This window comes from Eucalyptus grandis, chromosome 1 (assembly GCF_016545825.1).
Source record: "Eucalyptus grandis isolate ANBG69807.140 chromosome 1, ASM1654582v1, whole genome shotgun sequence".
Lineage (NCBI taxonomy): Eukaryota > Viridiplantae > Streptophyta > Magnoliopsida > Myrtales > Myrtaceae > Eucalyptus > Eucalyptus grandis.
In genome coordinates, this window is record NC_052612.1 from 29,089,603 (window position 1) to 29,116,301 (window position 26,699).

A 26,699-nucleotide genomic window follows, 5' to 3' on the forward strand; every position below is an offset into this window, starting at 1 on the left:
GTGACATGCCAAAGCAATGGGACCGGTATCTTGCTCCTGCTGAGTTTGCTTTTAACAACATTGTCAACCGTTCCACGGGCAAGTCTCCATTTGAGGTTATCTACGGGCGAACGCCACAACATACACTGGATCTCGTGCCTTTGCCCAAAGTCCCAGGATATAGTGTTGCGGCTGAAAATTTAGCAACAAAATTACAAGAGATACAAGAGGGTGTGAAGAAACAGCTAGAAGCTTCCACTATTGTTTACAAAACTGCTGCAGATAAACATCGTCGCCTCAAGGTATTTGCTGAGGGTGATGAAGTGATGGTCTACCTTCGCAAGGAACGCTTTCCTGTTGGTACATATAACAAGCTGAAGCACAAGAAAGTTGGTCCCTGTCAAATCGTGAAGAAAATCAATGACAATGCCTATGTTGTTGATCTTCCTGTTGACCTCAACATCTCCCGACATTCAATGTAGCGGACCTATTTGAGTATCATCCTCCGGATACTCCTCTTTATCCTAATCATAACTCGGGTCGAGTTCTTCCAAGTGGAGGAGACCGATGTAGAACAATATGCAAATGTCTTTTCTGGAAACAATGGAGCGTCATAAGAGCGGGCGGTCCCACAAATCAAAGAGGATTGTGTGATCTTCAAGATTGCAAAAAAAAAGGGTTACAATATTTGATTCACGCATTTCCCTTTATTTATTATTAGATTTCAGATATTCTGGTTTATCTGAAATATTATGGTTTATCAATATCGTTTCCTTAATTTGTTATTAGATTTTAGATTTCCTAGTTTATCAATATCTTTTCAATTTTGTTACTAGATTTCAGTTATATTGTTATTTTCTAGATGGCGATCTCCTTATAAATAGGCACCAAAGATATTGTAATGGTCACTTCCTTATTAAAAAATAAACACCATCTTTTGGAATTCTTTCCAAGCATCGCTTTCTCTGCGTCACCTTAGACCATCCCTGTGGCATTCAACTCGAAGATCTATGAATCTCAAAGTATGAGCTCCAAGAATCGTGATTAATCAAACAAATATTGGTACATGTTGCTAAGCCAACTGCACCCATGTATAGTGATGATTGCCTATGTCCACATCAATAGGCTACTTTTGATGAGGATTCCATTATTAGTACATGATGTCAACCGTTTAGATTGAATCAAACGGCTAAAATCCATTGCATCTCAATTCAAATATGAAAGTGAATGCCTCCTCAAAACCATAGACTCACCTCTAAAAATTGATATTGAATTGCTAGACATAATTGAAAAGCTTAAGAAGAAAATAGATATATTTGATGCATGTGAATTCAATTTATGTTCCATCAAGTGAGGTGAGCTCTTACGTGAGTTGTGAATAAAATTTGGATTTTCTCATCGACAGAGCTGACCGAGAAAGCCACGAGCAGGTAAAAGTTGCCGGAGAAACTTTCGTCTGTACGTACGACCCTATCTATTTGCAATGCTTAGTTTGTTTTTTTCTTTTCTTTTCTTTTTTTTATTCCCTACGTGGTTGGTAAGTGGAGAAAACAAAATGTAAAACAGAGGTGACAAAGTCAACTTTCTCCTGCAAATCCGTACGTTTAGCTCCCCGACAAAAGCGCAGAGAGAGAGAGAGAGGGAGAGAACAGAATACAACGTAAGCCACTATGCAACATGTTATGCAATTATTTACGAACGTAATAGATATACTAAACTACTAAAAATTGTATTCCAAAGATTAAATGTGATCGAGTAATTTCTTAATAAAAAAACCAAAGTTGAAAAGGTCCAATGTAATTCTTATATCAATCGTCAATTCCTACTACTCAACCTCCTCATAATTTAAATAATCTTAATAGATTAATAGAATTAATTCTTTATTTTAACGTGGTGGTATTTATACATCTCACTTTCAATTAGAAAGATATTTTTTTCTTTTCTCTTTCTAGGACGATGCCCCCTGAATTTTACATTCCAAACTTTAGATATGATAATTTAAGATGCGACGATGTACCATCTTGTCACCAACCTGCTCCGCACATGTTTTGAATCCGTCGAAGGTGCGATGATGTTGCTCAACAGCAGCCAATATAATTAGCTCCCCACGACATTGCCAGATTGTATTCTTCACACTTATAAAAGACAGCTTCTCGGCTTTTCCTCACCAAAACTCCCTCCTACGATCCAAACCTCAGTGCACGCTTATAAAGCTCAAGTCGTCACCGTTCTCTCTTCCCTTTAATTTGTAACCCAACCCCTTTGCTCTCTCATTGAATCATCCGTTGCATTGCAGCGAAGATCGACATGAAGAACCAAAGCAAACCCATCCTCTTCTCTGCCTTTTCCCTCTTCCTTCTTCTTGCACTGGGGAGCGCAGCAGCAGCATCCATTCCCGTAGAAACTGGTAATGCCCCACTTCTCCTCTCCTTTCATTTCATTTTTTCCCTACGCAGCCAAAAAAAAAAAAAAAAAAAAAAAAAAAGTTAACGTAGACTGAATTAGATACATGACCTGACTAATGTTGTGAAATCTATAGCACTTGCGTAAAACTTTGTTTTTGCTATATTTTCCTCGACTTTTGGCAGCAGGAAGCCGGGCTTCTTATATCGGGAGGTAGAAATACAGATATTACCTACGTGTATATTGATTAGTAAAACTTGCATGTGGGTGATGTCCAACCTACCGATCAGAGGCCTGAAGAACACGTCTTGTTTTATATAGTACCAAATGAAAGCTGTGATTGTAATATTTTGTGTGACGATGTGTGTAAACTGTGAAGAGGATGAGCGAGAGTTCGATTACATAGCCGGGAGCGAGAAGGGGCCAATGCACTGGGGGGAGCTAAGGAAAGATTGGGAAGCGTGCAAGAAAGGCGAAATGCAGTCGCCGATCGACCTGTCAAGCCAGGGAGTGAAGGTGATGCCCAAGCTGGGGGAGATAGATAGGAGCTACAAACCCAGCAATGCGACCCTCATGAACAGAGGCCACGACATTTCTGTAAGTTTTATTTTGCATCTAATTCATGCTACTACAATGTCCACAGGGAAAAATACATGAAACCTGGGAAAAATACATGAAACATGATTTATAAGGAAAACTGAGATCATGTATGTGGCTAATGTCCCCTCTCTCTCTCTCTCTCTCTCTCTCTCTCTCTCTCTCTCTCTCTCTCATGTCTATACACATGGGAGATTTTTTTGGTTCAAATCATGTTTGGTTTGGTTTTAACCCAAACAAATTAGCCTTTATATATATATTACACCCAAAGTAGATATATCGAATTCAATTAAAGACCAAAGTCTGATTTCAATTTTAAATGTTAAAATAAATTTATGTCCAATTCCATCGAATTAGAATTTGCTTTAAGTAGTTTGTGGCTCTTGCGAATTTCATATTGGTATTTGAAATTGAAAGAACAATTTTGTCGCCACATTTATTAGGTGAAGAAACTTTGCTAATTGTCCATAGACATTATTATATTTCACTATATGTTATTTTAACACAAGACATCACTGTGAACACCTAACATCGCTTAAATCATGATGTAGGTCTATTTTAAATAACACTGTAGGACTTAGTAATTTTTAACGTCGGGTTGTGCCTTTGGAGTGCCTTTTCAATTGGCTTAAGCCATCCAATGAGGCACATCCAAGTTCCATGCTAAAACAAAAAAAGCTAATATTTTAATTACAAAGACTTTTGATGACCTTAAAAGCAATTGTTTATGTCTTTTGGTCTTCAGATGTTTGATACAAAAAATGTTAGATAGCTAATTACGTGTTGTATATGGGATCGAGTGCAGCTTCAATGGGACACGGGCAACGCTGGATCAATTAAGATTAACGGCACAGAATATTTTCTCCAACAATGTCACTGGCATTCACCTTCCGAGCATACGATTAACGGCAGAAGGTCTCTCTTTCTCTTTCAGATTACAGAAACATGCAATCATTACTAAATTAGTACGATAGTTGCAATAAAATGAATCTGGACCATAGAAATTAATGAGCCTCGTATTGAATTCTATGCAAATCTCACCAGATTCAAACGGTTTAAGTTCGCTTTAATACATCTACTGGAGTCATTGCATATCTACATCGAGCATCATCTATATTTGCGTCAGGTGGATAACATTAACAGTTGCTCTGTCACACGTGGTACGTACTTAGGTATGCATTGGAGTTGCACATGGTTCATGTAAGCACAGACCCGAATGTTAAGAATAATATTGCCGTCGTTGGACTCCTCTACAAGACTGGCGTACCAGATGCTTTCCTTTCCAAGGTAACTTCTTCACGTGCATATCGTGTGTTGAACTTGTTGCCTCTTTGTGCCCTAATATATTTATGCTCTTCATTGTTTTGTTTCATCTCTGAAATCTCATAAAATTAGAAAATATTGATTATATCGTTCATGCTAATTAGGATTTAAGCATATTTGTTGAACTTGTTGTACAAGAAATATTGGATTTTCCAAGCGCTGACCATGTAGGTCATAAGAAAATTCAATCCCTTGAGTAATTGTGAACTTTTAATTAATCCTTTTTTTTTTTTGGTAAGGTTTTAATTAATCCTTTCATCACTATAAAGATTCAAAAACTCATCATGAAAGCCGTGCTCCCCTTTTACGGTCATGGCAAAGGAACCATGTTCTCGCAAATATGTCTGGATCATAAGTTGCTGCTTTAATTAATTTGCGGCTAATTTCCCAGAGAAATGCTAAACTTAATAGAATTAGTTCATAAAATCTATTCACGAAAGTGGCGTGTAGTTCTAGGAAATCAAATCACTTAATGGCATTGTATGTTTTCTTGCACTTAGCACATTTCCTATTGCCTTGTGCAAAATCATATGCTTCCAATTGTGAGTGATGCGTGAATTGATGTTTCAGTTAATGGGGAGTGTATGGTCTATGATTGACAAAGAGGATGAGAGAAAGATGGGCACCATTGATCCAAGAGAGATCAAGATGGGTGGCAAGAACTACTTGAGATATATGGGCTCTCTCACTGTCCCTCCTTGCACCGAAGGTGTCATATGGACTATCAACAAAAAGGTAACGCATGCCCACCAACGCACTTTCATACCTAGTTAAGTGTTTCTTACCTGGTCTATCAGCCCAGTGTTTAAGTAACCCTTGCATTCGATAATCCAACAGATGGGCACTGTATCAAAGGACCAAATCAAGTTGCTCAGAGAGGCTGTTCATGATGTAAGCACGCTAATTTCTTGGTTACATCAATCTAATGATCGATGATGCTCACTTAATTCTAACCTGTGATTTTCATATACATCGTGAGTGACGCACTAGGCGAGCAATTAATTTTCTTAAATTATATAGAAGTAAACAATAAAAAAAGGAGCAATTCTCTCACAGTTAATCTAGTTAGGTTAGACATGGCAATGATCCTGGTTTGGTTAAGCAATGGAAATAATGAAAAAATGTGACTGGAAGAGTTGTTCCGTCCTCCAGCCATGCCTAATAAGTATGGACGTCACCCACATTTAATCATTTAATTAAGTTTATACGTGGATGATGTTATAAGTTGCAACTCACTAATGGTTTTTGGAGAATAATATTATTTTTGGCAAAAATCTATCGACATCTCATGAATAATTCAAATTGCAGTATGCAGAGAATAATGCAAGGCCTGTGCAGCAATTGAATAGAAGAGAGATCCACTTCTACCAACCAAATGAAGCGGCAAAACGAAATTAACCTTTTTTAGATCATTGATTTGTTATCGGGATCCTTGTAAACTAGAAAATAAGAAAATGTAGATATTATTTAACGGCATTAGGGTTGCCAAATCTACTATTAGAGATATTTAGAATATTTGAGATATTCCGGATATCTTTTGATTGATTATAATTAATTTGTAATATTCCTTTACTTTAAATAGTTGTTCTGTATAACTTATAAGTTGGCTCAGGTACTCATCAATATTACAGAGAGAAATATACAAAAACTTTCTCAAATCTATTTTACGCATTATTCTCAACTTTGTATCAACATTATCATATCTGAAGAAGCATCATTGATATGTTTCCAATAACACCAACCGCATAGGTCGTGTTTCTCTACGATAATCGTTACGACGCCAACTGCATAGGTTACCTTGCTCCACCATACTCGTCATGATACTAGATGCATAGAACACATCACTCCCATGTTGGTGTTTGAGATTTTTCCACTGCTCGTTTCAGGAAAAAAAAAAAAAAAACTCTACCGCCGGACTCGCCGTCCTTAGATTATAAGATCCTAAAATTTCGCAGTGAACGGGCACTGAAAGTTGCCCCACGTGCCGCCCCGTTTTGGACCCATGGGAGCTCGTCGCCTATAAGTGCTTTTTCGCTACCTTTAGTTGGTTATTTTGAATTTAAGATACCTCCACTAGGTTCCCCATCTTGTGACACGAGTCCAACCAACCAAACTTCATCGCTGTTCAACTTTGAACACGCCTCACGCGCTGCCAATATCCTCTGCCTACGAGATCCACGCGCTCGTATGCGTTGCACGTGACTAGAGCTCCAGCGCGATCTTTCCTGACATCACCATATATTACTGTGACTTCATCTGCCACATTACCTTCCCACGTCCTCATTGAAATGTGTTGACCAGAGCTCCAGCACGTGACTATTGAATGCGTTGACCAGAAGTTGGTCCATCGGTTCCTAAGGTATTTCCACGTGCCGAATCCATTTTTTTGGCGTTATTTTCTCCATATCTGCACTCCAAATACTAGCTTCTTAGTATTCCTTATACAAGTCGCTGCTTTTAAACTAGTAAGTGCACTTAATGGATGAAATGGATGTTTCTATACCTAATTAAACCGTCTTAAATGGATCAAATTCTTTTTTATGGGCTTAAGAAGTTAACATATACTTTTCTTGTTCAAATGATTTCACCTCAATAGGGCCACATATGTTTGTATGTACCAAACTCCAAAGGTTGTTTTGCTCTTCTGGCTTTTCCAACTGGAAAGGATTCTCGATGTATTTTTCCAATAAGACATCCTTTGCACGGGCGATCTAGACTATCAATCAAAGGCATGCTAGTCACCATCTTTTTTTTGGACCGGCAATTTTAGTCCACAAAAATTTAGATGACCAAATTGAAGATGCCACAACCAATTTCTATCTTTCATCAACGCTTGAAAATTGAAAAGATTCTTCGTTTGAAGAGTTAGAGGGAACATCCGGTTCATCATTTGCATCGTCACGATCAACTTCTTGGTTACATCCATGATGGTGAAAACTCCATTTTCAATGTGGACTTTGTGGTCTCTTTCAAAAAGTTTACCAACACTTACAAATTTCGAAAAAAGTCCTAGCACAAAGTAAACATCTACAATAGTAACATTAGCATCATCTTTTGACTTAATATTAATGTTACCTTTACCCATTATGAGAACTTTGGATTTATTCCTAGAATTAACTTCACCACAATCCATCTTGTTCAACTATGAGAACAACTCCTTTCGGCCAATCATATGATTATTGCACCTAGTATTAAGGTATCAAATGTTGGTGTCCACAGTACTTGAGTCATTCTTCTTGCACGCTAGCACCACATTTTCCTCAACATCACTGGTATTAGCTTGCTCTACCTGTTCGTGGCCACTTTTGCTTGGCATTCAGATTTGTAATGTCTAAATTTGTTACAATTAAAACACTTGATACTTGATCTTTGATTTATCAAGTGTTTATATTTTCCCATGTGATTGAAATATCTATGTCCGCATCCTCGACCACCCCCACAACCTTAGCCAGCTTGATAATGTTCTTGGCTTGATCGAGCGACTTGACTTTGCAATGCTTGCTTAGAATTCAAAATGTTGGACTGTTGATTCATCCTTCGCTCATGCGAACACAATGACTCATCAACTGCTATAATGTCAACATCTTGTGCTTCTTCAATCACCGCAAATACATAATCAAGTCTTTTGGCCAAAGACCTTAAGATCTTTTCAACAACTTGCACATCTTGGAGTTCTTCGCCATTAACCCTCAATTGGTTAACTATGGTTTGCACCTGATCAAAGTATGCCGAGATTGATTTAGAGTCATTCATGCGTAAAGATTCAAAATTGATATGATCATTGCCTTTGTAGAATTGTTGCAAAATATTACACACGCTTTCGCAGTCTCTGCGCTTGACATATTTTCAAATATCATTTTCTCTACAAATTGAATAAATCGCAAACAATGCTTTTTTTATCCTTTTTCTGGGATTCCACCAAAGAATCTTTCTCATCCTTTCTTGAAGCAATGAATGCTTCAATATCAGCCACTTTAGTGTAGCCATTCTCCACTAAATTCCATAAATCTTACGATCTGAAAGGACCAGTTATTGAAATTCTTCCCATTTAACTTTGGAAGTTGTTGTTAAAATGAATTGGTGGATGCCATTTCTAGCTTTTATACCAAATGTTGGAACCAAGAGAATGATAATTAATTTTAGAAACTTGGAATAAGTAAACTAGAAATTGAAGGGAGAGCCTTTTATTGAGAATGTTTTCTCTTCTTTGTGTCTTCGTGCTTATGGCTTGATTTGCAACTCATGATTTCATTCGTTTATATAAGAACTAAATCTCACGAACGCCAATCATTACAATTAATAAAGGAAACATAACAACCCACACATCATTAAGAAAGAAAACCAAACGGTCCAATGTTGAAGAAATACAATGCTATTGTAAAGTCTTTATGGCTCTTCTTCAATGCTTGCAGGTTTCTCATCTAGCAACTGATGTGCTCAACTAATAATCAACTTTATATTATTCCAACACTTACTTATCAAAGATATTTGAGTACCAAATCTGCACGTGACAGCACCACTACGCAACGAAAGGCAAAAGAGAAACAAAGGGAAAAGAACGAAAACCGCGAGCCACAACGTGACACGTAAAACCCTCTCCGCGTCTTTGCTTATGCAAGCTTATCAAGCGCTCCACGGCATATCAAGCGCGTTCCTGGCCTTCTACCCGGTCATCACCATCTAATAAAACAATTGATTGATAAAACCATTGCTTATTCATATTAGTTGGAGCCCACGACTCTGATCCCATCTCGTCAACACCCTGTTGCGCATGCGCGTTCACACCTCGTTTCAGTTCGTCGAACGTGCCAGGATGTTTCTTGCTCCGCAGCGACCATTTTAATTAGCTTCCCAAAACATTGTCAGATTGTCTTCTTCACGCTTACAAGAGACAAGTGTCTCGGCTTTGTCTCACCAAAACTCCCTACAACAATCCAAACCTCTGTGTCTCCTTATAAAGCTCAAGAACTCCCCCTCTGTCTTCCCTTAATTTGTCCCCCAAGACCCATTTGTTCTTTCATTGAAACATCTGTCGCATCGCCGCGAAAATTGACATGAAGAAACATAGCAATCCCATCCTCCTTTCTGCTTTTTCCCTCTTCTTTCTTCTTGCACCGTCGAGCGCTGCAACATTATCCACGGCCGGAGAAGTTGGTAATGCCCCACCCTCCCATTTCATCTCATTTTTTCCCTACATGATGCGGATGTTATCCAGTAAGGATTTATGTTTGCTGTGATACCAACTTAAGGAAAAGAGAGAGAGAGAGAGAGAGAGAGAGAGAGAGAGAGAGAGAGAGAGAGAGAGAGAGAGAGGTTTATTTTATTTAGACTGCCTTAGATCCATGATTCAGATTCAAAAAGTTGCTGCAGATGACACATATAGTAAATTCTATACTACTTGTGTAAAACTTTGTTTTTGCTACAATTTCGTCAATTTCCGGTGGTAGGAAACCGGTTTTCTTGTATTGGGAGTTACAAATATGGATATCACCCACAATTAAATGAATTCATAAAACTTGTGTGTGGTTATTCGTAGCCTACCAATCAGAGGCCCAAAGAAGAATTATCTTTTTTTACACAGTTCCAAATGAAACTCAACGATTTATTATATTATGTGCTGATGTGTATCGACTGTGGCGTGTGAAGAGGATGAGAGAGAGTTCGATTACATAGCCGGAAGCGAGAAGGGGCCGAAGCACTGGGGAGAGCTGAGGAAAGAGTGGGAAGCGTGCAAGAAAGGGGAAACGCAGTCGCCGATCGACCTGTCGAGCCGGAGAGTGAAGGTGATTCCCAAGCTAGGGGGGATACAAAGGAGCTACAAGCCCAGCAATGCGACCCTCAAGAACAGAGGCCACGACATTTCTGTAAGTTGTATATGCATCTAATTCATTCTCCTTCTATGTCCGATATATTTACTAGGGTTAGAGGGCAATACATAAAAGAGGATTTATTAGGAAAAGCAAGACCTTTTATGTGCCTAATGGCCTCTCTGTTTCTAGATTGGTTTCAATGTCAATATAAATGGGGAGATTCTTTTTGTTCAAACCATATTTGGCCTCAACTCAACCATCGCTCCTTTTTTCAAATTTTCCACCCGGAACATGTCTATCATTCTCGTTTGAAAAATATATAGTAATCTCTTAGATATTATTATTTATAAGCAATTTTTTCAAAAATTGGATATTTGATGTGAAGCCATAGCCAAAATCAAATGCCAAACCAACCATCCATTTGATATTAGACAGCTAATTTATTGTTGTCGTGGAGTGCAGCTTCAATGGGACGTGGGCAACGTTGGATCAGTTAAGATTAATGGCACTGAATATTTTCTCCAACAATGTCACTGGCATTCACCTTCCGAGCATACCATTAATGGCAGAAGGTCCTCTCTCTCTCTCTCTCTCACACACACACACACACACACACACACACACACTCACATTGAACGTTGTACAGGCCATAAAATGAATTCGAACCATTAAATTGATGACTATCGTATGAATTCTAGGTACATTTCACCGAATTTGAAAGTCTAAATTCATCTTAGCATGTATACTGGATTGACTGCATATCTCCATCAAGCATCATTGGCATCCGTAATCATGTACAATATATCTGACAATTGTTTTGTGTACGCGTACTTAGGTATGAAATGGAGCTTCACATGGTTCATGTAAGCACAGACCCGAATGTTGAGAACAATATTGCAGTCGTTGGACTTCTCTACAAGACTGGCCGGCCAGATGCTTTCCTTTCCAAGGTAACTTCTTCATGTGGATACTGTGTTATCGACTCTATATGCTTTAATATGTTTGTACTCTTCATGAAATCTTTAAAATCTTAAAAAACTTAGGGAATATTTAATGTATTATACTTGTTAATGAGCATCATAAGCATTGCACATTTCTCAATGCCTTATTGCAAAATCAGATGCTTCCTATTGGGAGTGATGTGTGGTGAATTGGTATTTCAGTTAATGGGGAATCTATGGTCCATGGTTGACCAAGAGGGTGAGAGAACGATGGGTGTGTTCGACCCAAGAAAAATCAAGATGGGTGGCAAGAGTTACTTGAGATATATGGGCTCTCTCACTGTCCCTCCTTGCACAGAAGGTGTCATTTGGACTATCAACAAAAAGGTAACGCAGGCCCAAAAACGCAATTTTAACTCCTAATTACATATTTCTCGCTTGGTCTGCCTATCAAGTGTTTTGAGCTTAATCAATCCTTGCATTTGATAATCTACCAGATAGGCACTGTATCAAAGGACCAAATCAAGTTGCTCAGAGAGGCTGTCCATGATGTAAGCACACTAATTTCTTGGTTACATCCATCTCACGATCAATGATGCTCACCTAATTCTAACTGGTGATTGTCATAGATATCACAAGTGACGGATTAGGTGAGCACTTAGTATTCATAAATTATATAGAAGTAATCAATAATATGAGAAGCAATTCTCTCATAGTTAATCTAGTTAGGTTGGACATAGCAATGAACCTGGTTTGGTTAAGCAATGGAAATAATCAAAGTAATATGATTGGAATAGTCGTTTTGTCCTCCAGCCATCACTAATAAGTATCGACATCGCTCGCATTTAATTCTAATTAAGTTTATATGTGGATGATGTTATAACTTGCAACTCACTAATGCATTCTTGGAGGATACTATTGTTTTTTGGGAAAAATGTATTGACATCTCATGAATAATTCAAATGGCAGCATGCGGAGAAGAATGCAAGGCCTGTGCAGCCACTGAATAGAAGAGAGATTCACCTATACCAACCAAAGGAAGCAGCAGCAAGATATTAACCATTTTTTACAACTTTGATTTATCATTAGGACCCTTGTAAACTAGAAGAGAAGAGAAGGTCGATGTTCTTTATTGGCATTAGGGTTGCTTAACGTTACCCTACCTCATAATCAAGTATCGACCTTATATAATGGTCTTGTACCCATCAAAACATGATCACGTCTAGACACGTATGTAGAGCAATTATTTACCTCTGTTGAGTATGGTATGGCGAGATCACCGAGTTTCCTCATGCAAAATGGTTATTTAGTTGCGTTATTTGACTCTAGCTTATATATCCAAGCACAACATACTCAACATAACATCAGATTGGAGCCAAACGAAGAAAGAAATGTTCGAGTGGATTTTGCTAGAGTAAACATGAAACTTGAAGGGTGGAAAGAACAATTGATATCAAAAGCAGGGAAGGAAACACTCATCAAAGCACTGGTACAAGCTATACCACAATATGCCATGTCCATCTTTAGAGTACCTATCTCAATTTGCCAAACTATAGAGCAGAAAGTTGCCAACTTATGGTGGAGAAATGGAGAATCAAAGTCGGGGCTTCATTTGAAAAACCGGAATGCTATGAAGAGAAGGAAAGACCGAGGAGGAATGAGATTTAAAGACTTGTTATCTTTCAACAAGGCCATGCTTGGAAAGCAAGCATGGAGAATTGATCAAAACTCTTCTAGCCTTTGGGTACAAGTACTTAAAGGACTTTAATTCCCGAATGGTAATATCTGGAGTGCTACAAAAGGCACTTGTGCCTCCTAGGGATGGCGAAGCATATTGTGTGGAAGAGATGCAATTGTTAAAGATGTGCGATGGAGAGTGGGAAATGGAAGAGAGATTAAGATTACAGAAGATAGATGGTTGAAATCAGGCATAATTGGAGGCAAGAGAGCAAGAGGGGAACCACAAATGGTAAATGAATTGATCAACTTTGAGGAAGCAAAATGGGAAGAGCAGAAACTTTTTCATATGTTCTGCAAAGAAATTGCTGGAAAAATATTAACAATCCCACTTGCAGATATGGATGACAACGATAAAGTCATGTGGACTAAAACAAAAGCTAGCAAATACACTGTAAAGAGTGCATACAATCAAATCTGGGAGCTAGAGACGAAGTAGCACACAATTCAACCATCATCTTCTTACCAATACCCAAGAGAGCTATAGACTATGATTTGGAACTTGCATACACATAAAAAAAAATTAGAACTTTTATCTGGAGCCTATGCCGTAATGTGACCCCAACTACAAAAAATTTGTGGAAAAGGAAGATTGTACCTGAACCGTTGTGTCCTCTTTGCTGGCAAAGCCCTGAATATGTTGAGCATATTTTTCTATTGTGCAAATGGACAAACGAGGTATGGTGACTGTGACATCCTGGATTTTTCACTTCTGCTTTCAATTGAATAAATCGCACCTTTCATCGATGCGCATATAGTACTATTCTTAGAACTGATCACTTCTGAGATAACTAGACTATTTAGGAAAGTCATTAAGGAATTTTAACGCAAGAGACTTGAGAATTTGACCAAGAATCAACTACTCGACCGTGCTCATTTGCAGATATCATTACAGCATAGTAAAGATCAATTAGAAAAAAAAATAGGTCGATTCGACTGAAATGTGTGGTTAAATGTGGGTAATTCCACAATTGAGAAATTCTCATCGATCGGCACTAAACTGATATTTTTGTCATTTTAGTACTTTGTGTCCGTATTTGAATTCTTGAGATTTTCACAATAACCGAGAGTTGCCAATGTGTCGAAGAGGATCATTGTAGCTCAAAGAAAATCGACCATAGGTCATTTGCACTAATTTTTTTTTAAAGCTACCCGGTAGCCTAAGTCACACTAAAATCGCGCTAGATTGAAATTAACCATGAATTTGAATTAGATTTAATAAATTGAAAGTTATGTTATGTCACGAGTCATTTTAGGAACTTCGACTCAGTCTCCAAAGATTTTTTGTAAACTGAGATTTTGGCAGAAAAAGTCAAGATTTGGCCGTTTTCGACAGAGAAATACAGAGGGCTATTTTTTATTGCGGAATTGGAATACAAGTGGGATATATTGGTGAGGAAAAATATCAATTTGATCGTGAGTACCTCGATTGAATTTATAGGAGCCAAATTAGGTCGATACAAGAAGGATTTGAGGAGGAATTGAGGGGAAATGTTGTGAAATTCGTATGCCTCCATGGACCCATCCTTTGAACTACTTCAAGGCTTCTAGAAGCAAGACTACGCTGCTAGAAATGTGCTGAGGAAGCTAGCTTAGGGTGGGGCCAAGTCAAGGGGACCAAATGAGATAATACCAAGGTGGCCCCCTCAAGCCCAACCAGTCCCCCCTTCCCCTTCCTCTCTCCGTCGACCTCCTACTCCCTCCATCTAGTCGTGCGAAGTCCCCAGAAAACCAGAGAACTGAGCCAGCAAGCCGCCGGACCTGCCCAGCCACCCGTCCGATCATCGCACGCCATCGCTTGTGCTGCTCGCCCACATACGCGTCCTCACGCCATCTACTTGCACTGCACGCCAATTTCGCCTCCTATTCGTGCCCAGCAAGCTGCCGAGGTCGCCTGAGCTACTATGGGCCACCGCCTACCACTGTCCAAGCTCTGCCTAGCCCAACCTAGACCACTGCTGTAGCCTTGCCAACTTTCCCTCACTGCTCCGACCCAACCTGCAACAACCGAACCAGCCTCTCTCGGCTAAAGAAAGAATCGAACAGTGGGTATTTCCAGCATTGTTTGGCCCATTTTTGTTGCCTTCTGGACCTTGAAAGGCAGTCTCTGTCATGCCCCGATCCTCAGGCACACACACATCCTTCTCACTTGGTCGATTTTATAATGCGATATCCCAAGACTATGTATCGCCGACCCTTTCATTTATTAAGCACATGTGGAAGCAGTTAAAATCCCCAGACAATAAAACGATGGGATAGAAAAGCAGGGCCATATTTTTCATATTGAAACTTATAACCAAACTTTTATACAAAACACAAACCAAAGTACTTCACAACTATTCACATCAAAATGGAGATCTCAAAAGAAGATAGAATCCCAGTCCATTCAGGCCGTACTCAAGACCCTTCTTGGCATTATCTTCTTCTTCCAAAATTCTCCTCCTCGGTTTCACCTCCGAGTTCTCCTTCTCGAGATTTCTCCTCCTCGCTCCTCATCGGGGTCCTGAAATGTTTTCCCCAAACGGGATGAGACTACGTCTCGGCGAGTTCTACCCCACTAAGGCCCGATTAGTAAACCATTATACTATAGGCTGCCTAAACACGCACGGGGCGGAGGACTTACCTTGGCCTCAAATCCCACCTCCGCAAGTCAGTACAATTCACAATAGGCACCCATTTACTCAAAACAAATCGAACCGGTCGATTACATGTCACACAAATCATTCTCTACTGAGGAGTATCTAAAAACTAGGCCACGTGCATTCTCCAAGATGACATTCCAAGTCTCCGAGCCACGTGCCTCGAACCTCGGGCCCACATGCATTCTCTAAGGGGACCTCTTCACCAAGGTGGTACATCAAGTCACCGAGCCACGTGCCATTTTAGATGTCATTCTCAAATACCGGACCCACATGCATTCTCTAAGGCACTCATTTGTCAAGGTGACGCATCAGATCACCGAGCCACGTGTCCTTTTTACGATGCCCAAGTCCACGTGCCTTCTCTTAGGTGCTATCTCACCAAAGTGATGCATCAATTCACCGAGCCACGTGCCCTTTTAGATGCCAAACTCTGTCACCGAGCCACGTGCATTCTCCAGGAGGACATACCGAGTCTCCGAGCCACGTGCATTCTCTTAGGCGACCTCTTCGCCAAGATGACATACTCAACCACTGAACTCACGTGCATTCTCCGGGTGATATTTCAATTCACCGAGCCCACGTATTTTCTTTCAAGTGATTACCAACCTACTTTCAATACCGACAACCAATGCCCAACGATTTCTCAATCAAATAATTAAATTAACTCAACAAAGCATTATAAATGCTGAATAACATACTTGGCCATTTACCAATCAACAATTCAATCTCAATCAATTTCAATCAATTTAGGGTAAATCCCTAAAATATCACAATTGATTTAATTCCATACAACGAGGAGCTCAAATAAATAAACAGACCACGCCACGACAATCAGCACGAGATTTCGGTCGTCGGCCATCAAAATCTTAATTTCCGAAAAATAATTAATTAATTAATTAATTTCGAAAATTATATAATTAATATTAAAAATTTAATTTAGCTCAAAATAAAGCCCAATTAAATAAACGGACTTCACTATAGTCATCAGCATAATATTCCGGTCCCGGGCCATCCTAGTTGAATTTTCAAAAAATAAATAATTATTAAATTAAATTCCGAAAAATAATATTTAAATACCAAAAATTCCACTTAGGCCCGAAAAGCCTAATTGAAGCCCGATTAGGGTCGGGAAAAATCCCGGGCTACCCTCAATAAATAGTAGACCACGTCTACTTGCTAATTACACAATTAATTTGTCTAATTCGCATCACAATTGACTAATAAACGCTAATACATTCCAATCTAACCACTTAAATCTAATTAATTAAAACTACACCACCCTTAAGCATAATTAGCCAACTAATCAGGGATTAGTGAGATTACTCACCGGAATCATGCGCAAAACGTATCAATCCGACGGGGACGACACGAGGAATGATTCTTCCCAAAGCACGGCTCGGGTTCGGGGCCTGGAAATGGCCGAAAAGCTAGCCCGAAGGTGCTGAATACCCACTCGCGGGGGTTGCTGATCAAGGCTGGCCGGAGCTTGTCCGACGGTTAGGGCGGCGAGGGGAGGCCGGCGGAGGGTGAGGGGAGCTCCGGCGGTCCGAACGATGGCCGGAGATGGTCGGGCAACCCCCGGTGGTGGCCGAACAGGGGCTGGGTATAGGCGCCTGGAGCTGGACGACGCTGGACAGGCATGCAGAGAGGGACGAACAGCAGTTCGGTGGGGCGGCACACGGGTGAACGATGGAACAGCGGCGGGCGGAGGAGCAGACGGCGGTCTGGCGAGCTGCTCTTTAGACGACGTCCGCGGCTGCTTCCGCTTCTGTCTCTGCTGGTCTTCGCACGAAACAGAGGGAAGAATAAAAAGAAAGCTTCAACGGTGGCCGAAGGGGGTGAAGGAGAGGCAGAGGCAAGCGATGGGGCGGAGGAACGGGCGGCGGCGGCGGACGAGCTGCTCCGGTCTTCCTCTTCTTTCGGTCTTCTGCCTCTGTCTTCGTTCGAATGGTGAGGGGGAGAGAGTGTGCGAGAGAGAAGGAGAGAGGAGAGAGAAAGAGAAGATAAGAGAAAGATAACTTTTGACTAGTCAAAGGAGAAAAGAAAGAGGAAGATAGCTAAGAGGAGAGGGTATTCGGTCGGTGGGGAGAGGGGCGTCCGCACGAAGGGGGAGGGGAGAGGAGAGAGAAGAGAGAGAGAAAAAAAGAGAGAAAAGGGAGAGAGAAAAAAGAAAAGAAAAGAATAATACTATTCTCATTTTCTTCTCTTTCCATTTCCCTTTCTAAATTCTTTCGGTCTTCGATTTTTCCTCCGATAATTTCTTTCTTGAAATTTTGGACTCGGCAATAGATTGATAGACGATGAAACGGTCCTAAAAATGAATTGTGACACGCCCAAATATTCGATTCCCAAAACCGAATTAAATTTCATAATTAAAATCGACCGGACGCGATTTTAGTCCAATCCAACTAATTAGGTAGCTTTTAGGGATTTTACCGCGGTTATATCCCTTAACGGCTTCACCCAATAGGTTAGCTAACTCGTGAGTGATTAGCTCGGAGAAAAAAAGAACCATATGCGCGCCGACGATATGCACATTTTATTTTATCGAAATGGGGTTGAATTTCAGAATGTCACAACTATTCCCCTCTTATAAAAATTCCGTTCTTGAAATTTAAACCATTACACACTTTGCTAAAAAAGGTGGGGGTACAATTCTCTCATCGACTCTTCAGTCTCCCAAGTCGCTCCTTTAGTGCCGTGGTGTTGCCAGACCACTTTGACCAACGGAATGGTCTTTGTACACAGAACTTGCTCTTTGCGATCGACAATCTGAACCGGGCTTTCCACATATGACACACGGTCATCCACGTGCAATTCCTTGAAATTGAGCACGTGAGTCGGGTCAAGTTCGTACTTCCTTAACATCGACACGTGAAAGATGTCATGCACTTGCGTCAATCTTGGCGGCAACGCAAGACGATACGCTAGGTTTCCGATTCTTTCAAGAATTTCAAACGGACCTACGTACCTCGGACTCAGCTTGCCTTTCTTACCAAAGCGCGAAGTTCCCCTCATTGGTGACACTTTCAGAAAAACGTGATCACCAACTTGGAATTCCAAAGACCTTCGACGCTTATCTGCATAACCTTTCTGCCTGCTCTGCGCGGTCTTTAATCTGTCTCTAATCACTACCACAACATCTACTGATTGTTGAACCCACTTTGTGCCTGTTATCTTCCTTTTTCCGACTTCATCCCAACACACTGGAGTTCTACATGCTCTGCCATACAACGCTTCAAATGGAGCCATCTTGATGCTCTGCTGATAATTGATGTTGTAGGCGAATTCCACCAGATGAAGTTGATCTTCCCAACTTCCTTTGAAGTCTATTACACACGCTCTCAGCATGTCTTCAAGAGTCTGAATTGTCCTTTCAGATTGGCCATCCGTCTGAGGATGATATGCCGTACTGAACTGAAGCTTTGTACCTAAAGCACTTTGCAAGCTCTTCTAAAAAGCAGTAGTAAACCTCAGGTCTCTATCGGATGTTATCGTAACTGGCACTCCATGCATTCGAACCACTTAACGCACATACAGGTCTGCACGCCTATTAAGACTGAGGTCCTTTTGAACTGCAATGAAGTGAGCCGACTTTGTCAGCCTGTCGACTACTACCCAAATCGAATCATTTCCCCTCTGACTCCTTGGTAGTCCAGTCACGAAGTCCATCATGATATGCTCCCATTTCCACTCTGGGATCGCAAGAGGTTGCGAAGTCCTCCCGGCTTGCAATGCTGGGCTTTTACTTGCTAACAAGTCAAACACTTGACAACATGCTTGGCAATGTCCACCTTCCTACCTAACCACCAGTAGTGTTGACGCAGATTCTGATACATCTTAGTGCTTCCAAGATGAATGCTATAACTACTATGATGTGCTTCAGATAAATTTTCTTCTCTAAGCTCTACATCGTTAGGTACAACCAAACATCCACGAAGCCTCAGTACCTTGTCATCTAAAACTTGAAAATCAGCCTTTCTTTTATCGGTATCCTCTTGAAGAATTCTCTGTACATCTGGATCTGTCGGTTGGAGTTGCTTGATTCTGACCTGGACATCCGGTTCAATTCTGAGGGTGGCCATAAGACTCGAGAGGTGGCCTACCTCAAATTTGAATTCTGAATTCTGAGCTCTCTCGATTAAGTTCCACTCCTTAACCAAGATTTGCGCTATTGAAGACTTCCGACTCAATGCATCGGTGACCTTGTTTGCCTTTCCTAGGTGATATAGAATATCACAGTCATAATCCTTCAGCAATTCCATCCATCGGCGCTGTCTCATGTTCAACTCCTTTTGAGAGAACAAATACTTGAGACTTTGATGGTCCGTGAAAATCTGAAACTTTTCTCCGCACAAGTAGTACCTCCAAATCTTCAACGTAAATATGATGGCTACGAGTTCCAAGTCATGCGTCGGATAATTCAATTCATGAGGTCTCAACTGCCGAGAAGCATATGCAACAACTCTGCCATGTTGCATTAGCACGCAACCCAATCCCCTAAATGATACATCACTATAGATCTCGAATCCTCCAGGACTAGATGGAATCGTTAGTACAGGTGCGGTAGTCAGCTTTTCCTTCAGCTCTTGGAAACTTCGCTCGCACTTGTCTGTCCATACAATTTCTCTTCTTTCTTCAAGAGCTTTGTTAGAGGCGACGCTATCGATGAGAACCCTTCCACAAACCGTCTGTAATAACCCGCTAACCCCAGAAAACTTTTGATCTCTGTCACTGTTGTCGGTCTCGGCCACTTGATCACAGCTTCTATCTTTCTCGGGTCGACGGAAATTCCTTCTCCGGAAATCACATGACCTAAGAACGCAACACGAGTCAGCCAAAACTCGCATTTGCTAAACTTAGCATACAGTTGATGAGTTCTTAAGGTCTGGAGTACTACTCTCAGATGATTCTCATGCTCTTCATCACTTCTCGAATAGACCAAGATATCATCTATGAACACGATCATAAAATGATCTAGATATTCCTTGAACACTCTGTTTATCAAATCCATAAATGCGGCTGGAGCATTCGTCAATCCAAACGGCATCACTATGAACTCGTAATGCCCATACTGGGTACGAAATGCTGACTTAGGAATATCCTCTTTCCGAATCCTCAGCTGATGGTATCCTATCCTCAAGTCGATCTTTGAGAATATTGACGCTCCTTATAGTTGATCAAACAAGTCATCTATCCTCGGCAATGGATACTTGTTCTTGATCGTTACTTGATTGAGCTGCCGATAGTCGATGCACAAACACAACGAACCATCTTTCTTCTTAACAAACAGAACTGGTGCTCCCCAAGGTGATGCACTAGAACGAATAAATCCCTTATCCAGTAATTCTTGCATCTGCACCTTCAGTTCCTTCAACTCAGATAACGCCATTCAGTAAGATGCCTTTGAGATCGGTTCTGTCCCTGGTGCTAGCTCAATTACAATTTCAATCTCTCTTTCCGGCGGCAACCCAAGCGATTCCTTTGGAACCATCTTAGAAATATTCTGTATCACGGCCACCTTCTTCTCATTCTATTTCTCAACTGACACATACACTACAGTTGTCAAATCAATCTTGGCAACCTCCGTCTAACAAACAGATTGTCTTTAGCCAACGAGATTAATGAAATCGAAGATTCTTTTCGACTCTTAATAATCTCGACATTTTCGCAAACTAATAGACTAAACTGGATTATTCCATGACCATGATTCCTTATCACAAGATGCTCTATGAACTCACACTATTCATGTGGCGTCAAACTCACACCTCAGCAACTAGTCAAGCACAATTATTGGTAGTGATTCTCCTCTTTCACTTTTACTTCAACAATTTAAGTTCTACCAATTCGGCACAAAACTATGTTGCGCTGCTATGATAAAATCACTTCCAACCCATTTTTTCTCTGATCGGTGCAAGGTCCATTCTACTCTTATTCCTTTCACCATCCTAGTGGCTTTTTTACCACAATAGCGATGTCTATGCTACCTTAGACTTCCATTGACAGTCCTTCACCTGATGGCCATGCTGGTCATCATCACAATAGGTTCTAGTCATACTCGGACACTGGATTTATCCATACTTCCTTCTACAATTCCGACACCTATCTGGTGCATCTTTTATCTTCTATCAGGTGAAAGCATGCACTCTTTCTGGTTGCCCCATCATTCTGCTAGGACCACTCCCGACCAAATATCCCTGTTGGCTACACTCCAAACAATTTCGTGTCCTAGGAAGGACATAAGACCGATCTCCATCATCACGTCCGGAAACAACCTGATCTATTTGACTCGGTGCTGACTTGACTACCCCACCCTTCCTCGCGAGTGGAATAGAATACTTTTCTCTCGACCTTGGTCTTTTCCCTGACCGATTTCCATTTCTGCCTGAACTGGATCTATACCTCAGCTCGAATGCAATGACTCGCTCCCGGATCACATCTCCACTCTGGATCTCAACAGGTGAGGTGACAACGATGGTTGCGGCACTGACGGCGGCTCGATCTTAAGCCTGCTGGCTCATCCAGTTCCCAAGGAACACTAGCATCAGAACGATCTTGTCGAACTTAGGATCATTCGACGCTGCTACACTAGTACCAACCTACAGTGGTACTCTTACGCTCGAGCTGGCCAGAGCCGACACTCTGCCTCAACCACCTCAGGTACCGACCTTTGTCAGTGCATTATCCCGAGTCACAGAGGACATTGCCCTCTTACTAGGAGTTCTCAGCTCCTGCTCGCTCATGGTTCAGTCTTTACACTGAAACCCGTCTTCCACATCCACACTGGATTAGAAGATGAGCGATCCTCACATGACAATCAATTCTAGCATCCAGCTAACACAAACATGCACCAATTATGAATTTAAAGGCCATTCCTACTAACTATCCCATGGTCAACGCTCCTTATCACTCCAATCTTGAACTTCGCTCTCATACCACAAAAAGGGGATGTCACGCCCCGATCCTCGGGCACGCACACATCCTTCTCACTTGGTCGATTTTATAATGCGATATCCCAGGACTATGTATCGCCGACCCTTTCATTTATTAAGCACATGCGGAAACAGTTAAAATCCCTAGACAATAAAACGATGGGATAGAAAAGCAGGGCCATATTTTTCATATTGAAACTTATAACCATAATTTTATACAAAACACAAACCAAAGTACTTCACAACTATTCACATCAAAATGGAGATCTCAAAAGAAGATAGAATCTCAGTCCATTCAGGCCGTACTCAAGACCCTTATCGGCATTATCTTCTTCTTCCAAAATTCTCCTCCTCAGGTTTCACCTCCGAGTTCTCCTTCTCAGATTTCTCCTCCTCAGCTCCTCATCGAGGTCCTGAAATGTTTTTCCCTAAACTGGGATGAGACTACGTCTCAACAAGTTCTACCCCACTAAGGCCCGATTAGTAAACCATTATACTATAGGCTGCCTAAACACGCACAGGGCAGAGGACCTACCTTGGCCTCAAATCCCACCTGCAAGTCAGTACAATTCACAATAGGCACCCATTTACTCAAAACAAATCGAACCGGTCGATTACATGTCACACAAATCATTCTCTACTGAGGAGTATCTAAAAACTAGGCCACGTGCATTCTCCAAGATGACATTCCAAGTCTCCGAGCCACGTGCCTCGAACCTCGGGCCCACATGCATTCTCTAAGGGGACCTCTTCGCCAAGGTGGTACATCAAGTCACCGAGCCACGTGCCATTTTAGATGTCATTCTCAAATACCGGACCCACGTGCATTCTCTAAGGCACTCATTTGCCAAGGTGACGCATCAGATCACCGAGCCACGTGTCCTTTTTACGATACCCGGGCCCACGTGCCTTCTCTTAGGTGCTATCTCACCAAAGTGATGCATCAATTCACCGAGCCACGTGCCCTTTTAGATGCTAAACTCTGTAACCGAGCCACGTGCATTCTCAATACCGACAACCAATGCCCAACGATTTCTCAATCGAATAATTAAATTAACTCAACAAAGCATTATAAATGCTGAATAACATACTTGGCCATTTACCAATCAACAATTCAATCTCAATCAATTTCAATCAATTTAGGGTAAATCCTAAAATATCACAATTGATTTAATTCCATGCAACGAGGATCTCAAATAAATAAACGGACTGCGCCACGACGATCAGCACGAGATTTTGGTCGTCGGCCATCAAAATCTTAATTTCCGAAAATTAATTAATTAATTAATTAATTAATTTCGAAAATTATATAATTAATATTAAAAATTCAATTTAGCTCAAAATAAAGCCCAATTAAATAAACGGATTTCACTACAGTCATAAGCATAATATTTTGGTCCCGGGCCATCCAGTTGAATTTTCGGAAAATAAATAATTATTAAATTAAATTCCGAAAAATAATATTTAAATACCAAAAATTCCACTTAGGCCCGAAAAGCCTAATTGAAGCCCGATTAGGGTCGGAAAAATCCCAGGCTACCCTCAATAAATAGTAGACCACGTCTACTTGCTAATTACACAATCAATTTGTCTAATTCGCATCACAATTGACTAATAAACGCTAATACATTCCAATCTAACCACTTAAATCTAATTAATTAAAACTAAACCACCCTTAAGCATAATTAGCCAACTAATCAGGGATTAGTGAGATTACTCACCGGAATCACGCGCAAAACGTATCAATCCGACGGGGACGACACGAGGAATGATTCTTCCCAAAGCACGGCTCGGGTTCAGGGCCCGAAACGGCCAAAAAGCGAGCCCAAAGGTGCTGAATACCCACTCGCGGGGGTTGCTGATCAAGGCTGGCCGGAGCTTGTCCGGCGGTTAGGGCGGCGAGGGGAGGCCGGCGGAGGGTGAGGGGAGCTCCGGCGGTCCGAACGGTGGCTGGAGATGGTCGGGCAACCGCCGGTGGTGGACAAACAGGGGCTAGGTATAGGCGCCTGGAGCTGGACGACGCTGGAAAGGCATGCGGAGAGGGACCAACGACAGTTCGGTGGGGGCGGCACACGGGTGAACGGTGGAACAGCGACGAGCGGAGGAGTAGACGGCGGTCCGGCAAGCTGCTCTTCGACGACGTCCGCGGCTGCTTCCGCTTCTATCTCTGCTGGTCTTCACACGAAACAGAGGGGAAGAATAAAAAAGAAAGCTTCAATGGTGGCCGAAGGGGGGTGAAGGAGAGGCGGAGGCAAGCGGCAGGCGGAGGAGCGAGCAGCGGCGACGGCTTCGGCGAGCTGCTCCGGTCTTCCTCTTCTTTCGATGCTACTGCCTCTGTGTTCGTTGGAATGGGGAAGGGAGAGAGATTGTACCGAGAGAGAAGGAGAGAGGAGAGAGAAAGAGAAGATAAGATAGAGATAACTTTTGACTAGTCAAAGGAGAAAAGAAAGAGGAAGACAGCTAAGAGGATAGGGTATTCGGTCGGTGGGTAGGGGGCGTCCGCACGAAGGGGGAGGGGAGAGGAGAGAGAAGAGAGAGAGAGAGAAAAAAGAGAGAGAAAAGGGAGAGAGAGAAAAAGAAAAGAAAAGAAAAGAATAATATTATTCTCATTTTTCTTTTCTCTTTCCATTTCCCTTTCTAAATTCTTTCGGTCTTCGATTTTTCCTCCAATAATTTCTTTCTTGAAATTTCGAACTCGGCAAGAGATTGATAGACGATGAGACAGTCCTAAAAATGAATTGTGACACACTCAAATATTCGATTCCCAAAACCGAATTAAATTTCATGATTAAAATCGACCGAACGCGATTTTAGTCCAATCCAACCAATTAGGTAGCTTTTAGGGATTTTACTGCGGTTATATCCCTTAACGGCATCACCCAATAGGTTAGCTAACTCGTGAGTGATCAGCTCGGAGAAAAAGGACCATAGGCGCGCCGACATATGCACATTTCATTTTATCGAAACGGGGTCGAATTTCAAGATGTCACAGTCTCGCTTTGAAGTTTGTCGAGCCCCTTCGCGTCCCTGTCGTTTTGATCCGAGCGGATCGATTAACAAATGAGTTTAACTTACTAATCCTTGCTTAATAAGTTAATGACGTTTCATTGTTGATTAGTTTAGACTAAGTATGGATTAGGTGGATAGTTAGAATAGATTAACAATTTAATTAACCGTTATAGCATGTTAGGTGATTAGAGTAATGTAATTAGAAACTAGAAAAAGTCGAATATTTATCTAGAGTGGTTTGGAAATTTTTGAGCCCATCTCGGCTTTTAATTAGGCCTTACCGGCCTAAGTCCTATTTATTGGCATTTATTAATTATTTTTGTAATTATTTAACTATTTATTTATTTTATGAAAATTAGATCATGATAGTCGGTGACCGAAATTTTATACTGATTGCAATGGTGTGATCTATTTATTTAATTGAATGCTAGTTTGTGCAAATTGAGTGTGAATTGCCATTTTGGGTATTTATCCCAAAATTTATTATTTTAGATAATTATTTAGAAAATATCAAGCGTTGGTTTACAACGCCAAAAATGTGTTTGTGGACTACTAAAAATAGTGGGATTTTATAAAGTAAAGATATTATATTTTTTGGTGAGGTCGATCATATACTCACACATGATTATTTTTATCGGGTATTTTTAACACGATGAAAATAGGCCAAGGTATTATGTTAGTTGAGGAATTTAATTGTGAAGTACATTTTTGTTGGCCGTGGGTGAATAACCGTGTGACATTATGAGTTAGATTAAGAAAACCGCCGAAGTATGGCTGTGCCCATTAGGCCATAATTAACCGCTGAAGTATGGTTGTGCCCATTGGGCCGTAATCAACCGTCGAAGTGTGGCTGTGCCTATTGGGCCGTAATTTACCGCTGAACTTGGAACAAGCTGTGCCCGTAGGGCTGTAATTCACCGCTAAACATTTAGTAGGCCCTGTTCGTTGGGCCATAATTAATAGTTGAAGTAAGTAATTGCAATGACCGTGTGATGGTCCTAATGACATGGAATCGACCAAGTCAATTGATCGATGATTCGATCCGAGTTAATGATTTGAATTGATTTTTTTGGTGTGATTCCATGATTTTGAATTATATTGACTTGCAGGAAGAAGTGGAGGCAAAGGTAAGTCATCGAACTCATGTTTGTGCTTAGGCAGCTCTTATGGCGTATTTTGTTCCTAATAAGGTCTTAGGGGGTTGAACTCGCTGAGATATCATCTCACCCCATTGTGGGATAACAAATTCAGTTCCTTAGATGGTTGCTCCTATCGATCGTTTTGGTCAATCGAAGAAGATTACAGAGCAAGCAGTCTACATTTTGA

General features: G+C 41.0%; 2 protein-coding genes across 2 annotated transcripts; both read left to right on the forward strand.

The window, feature by feature from the left end:
- The first annotated feature begins 2,171 nt into the window (after window positions 1-2,171).
- On the forward strand, window positions 2,172-5,731 carry LOC104439091 (alpha carbonic anhydrase 7). Its single transcript, XM_010052212.3, has 7 exons — window positions 2,172-2,386; window positions 2,762-2,979; window positions 3,785-3,894; window positions 4,152-4,266; window positions 4,873-5,037; window positions 5,140-5,193; window positions 5,611-5,731. The coding sequence occupies exons 1-7, from the start codon at window positions 2,287-2,289 to the stop codon at window positions 5,698-5,700; spliced, it is 852 nt and encodes a 283-aa protein (XP_010050514.2). The 5' UTR covers window positions 2,172-2,286; the 3' UTR covers window positions 5,701-5,731.
- A 3,384-nt stretch (window positions 5,732-9,115) lies between these two features.
- LOC104439080 (alpha carbonic anhydrase 7) lies at window positions 9,116-12,345 on the forward strand. Its single transcript, XM_010052202.3, has 7 exons — window positions 9,116-9,456; window positions 9,949-10,166; window positions 10,575-10,684; window positions 10,948-11,062; window positions 11,276-11,440; window positions 11,551-11,604; window positions 12,023-12,345. The coding sequence occupies exons 1-7, from the start codon at window positions 9,357-9,359 to the stop codon at window positions 12,110-12,112; spliced, it is 852 nt and encodes a 283-aa protein (XP_010050504.1). The 5' UTR covers window positions 9,116-9,356; the 3' UTR covers window positions 12,113-12,345.
- The last annotated feature ends 14,354 nt before the right edge of the window (window positions 12,346-26,699 follow it).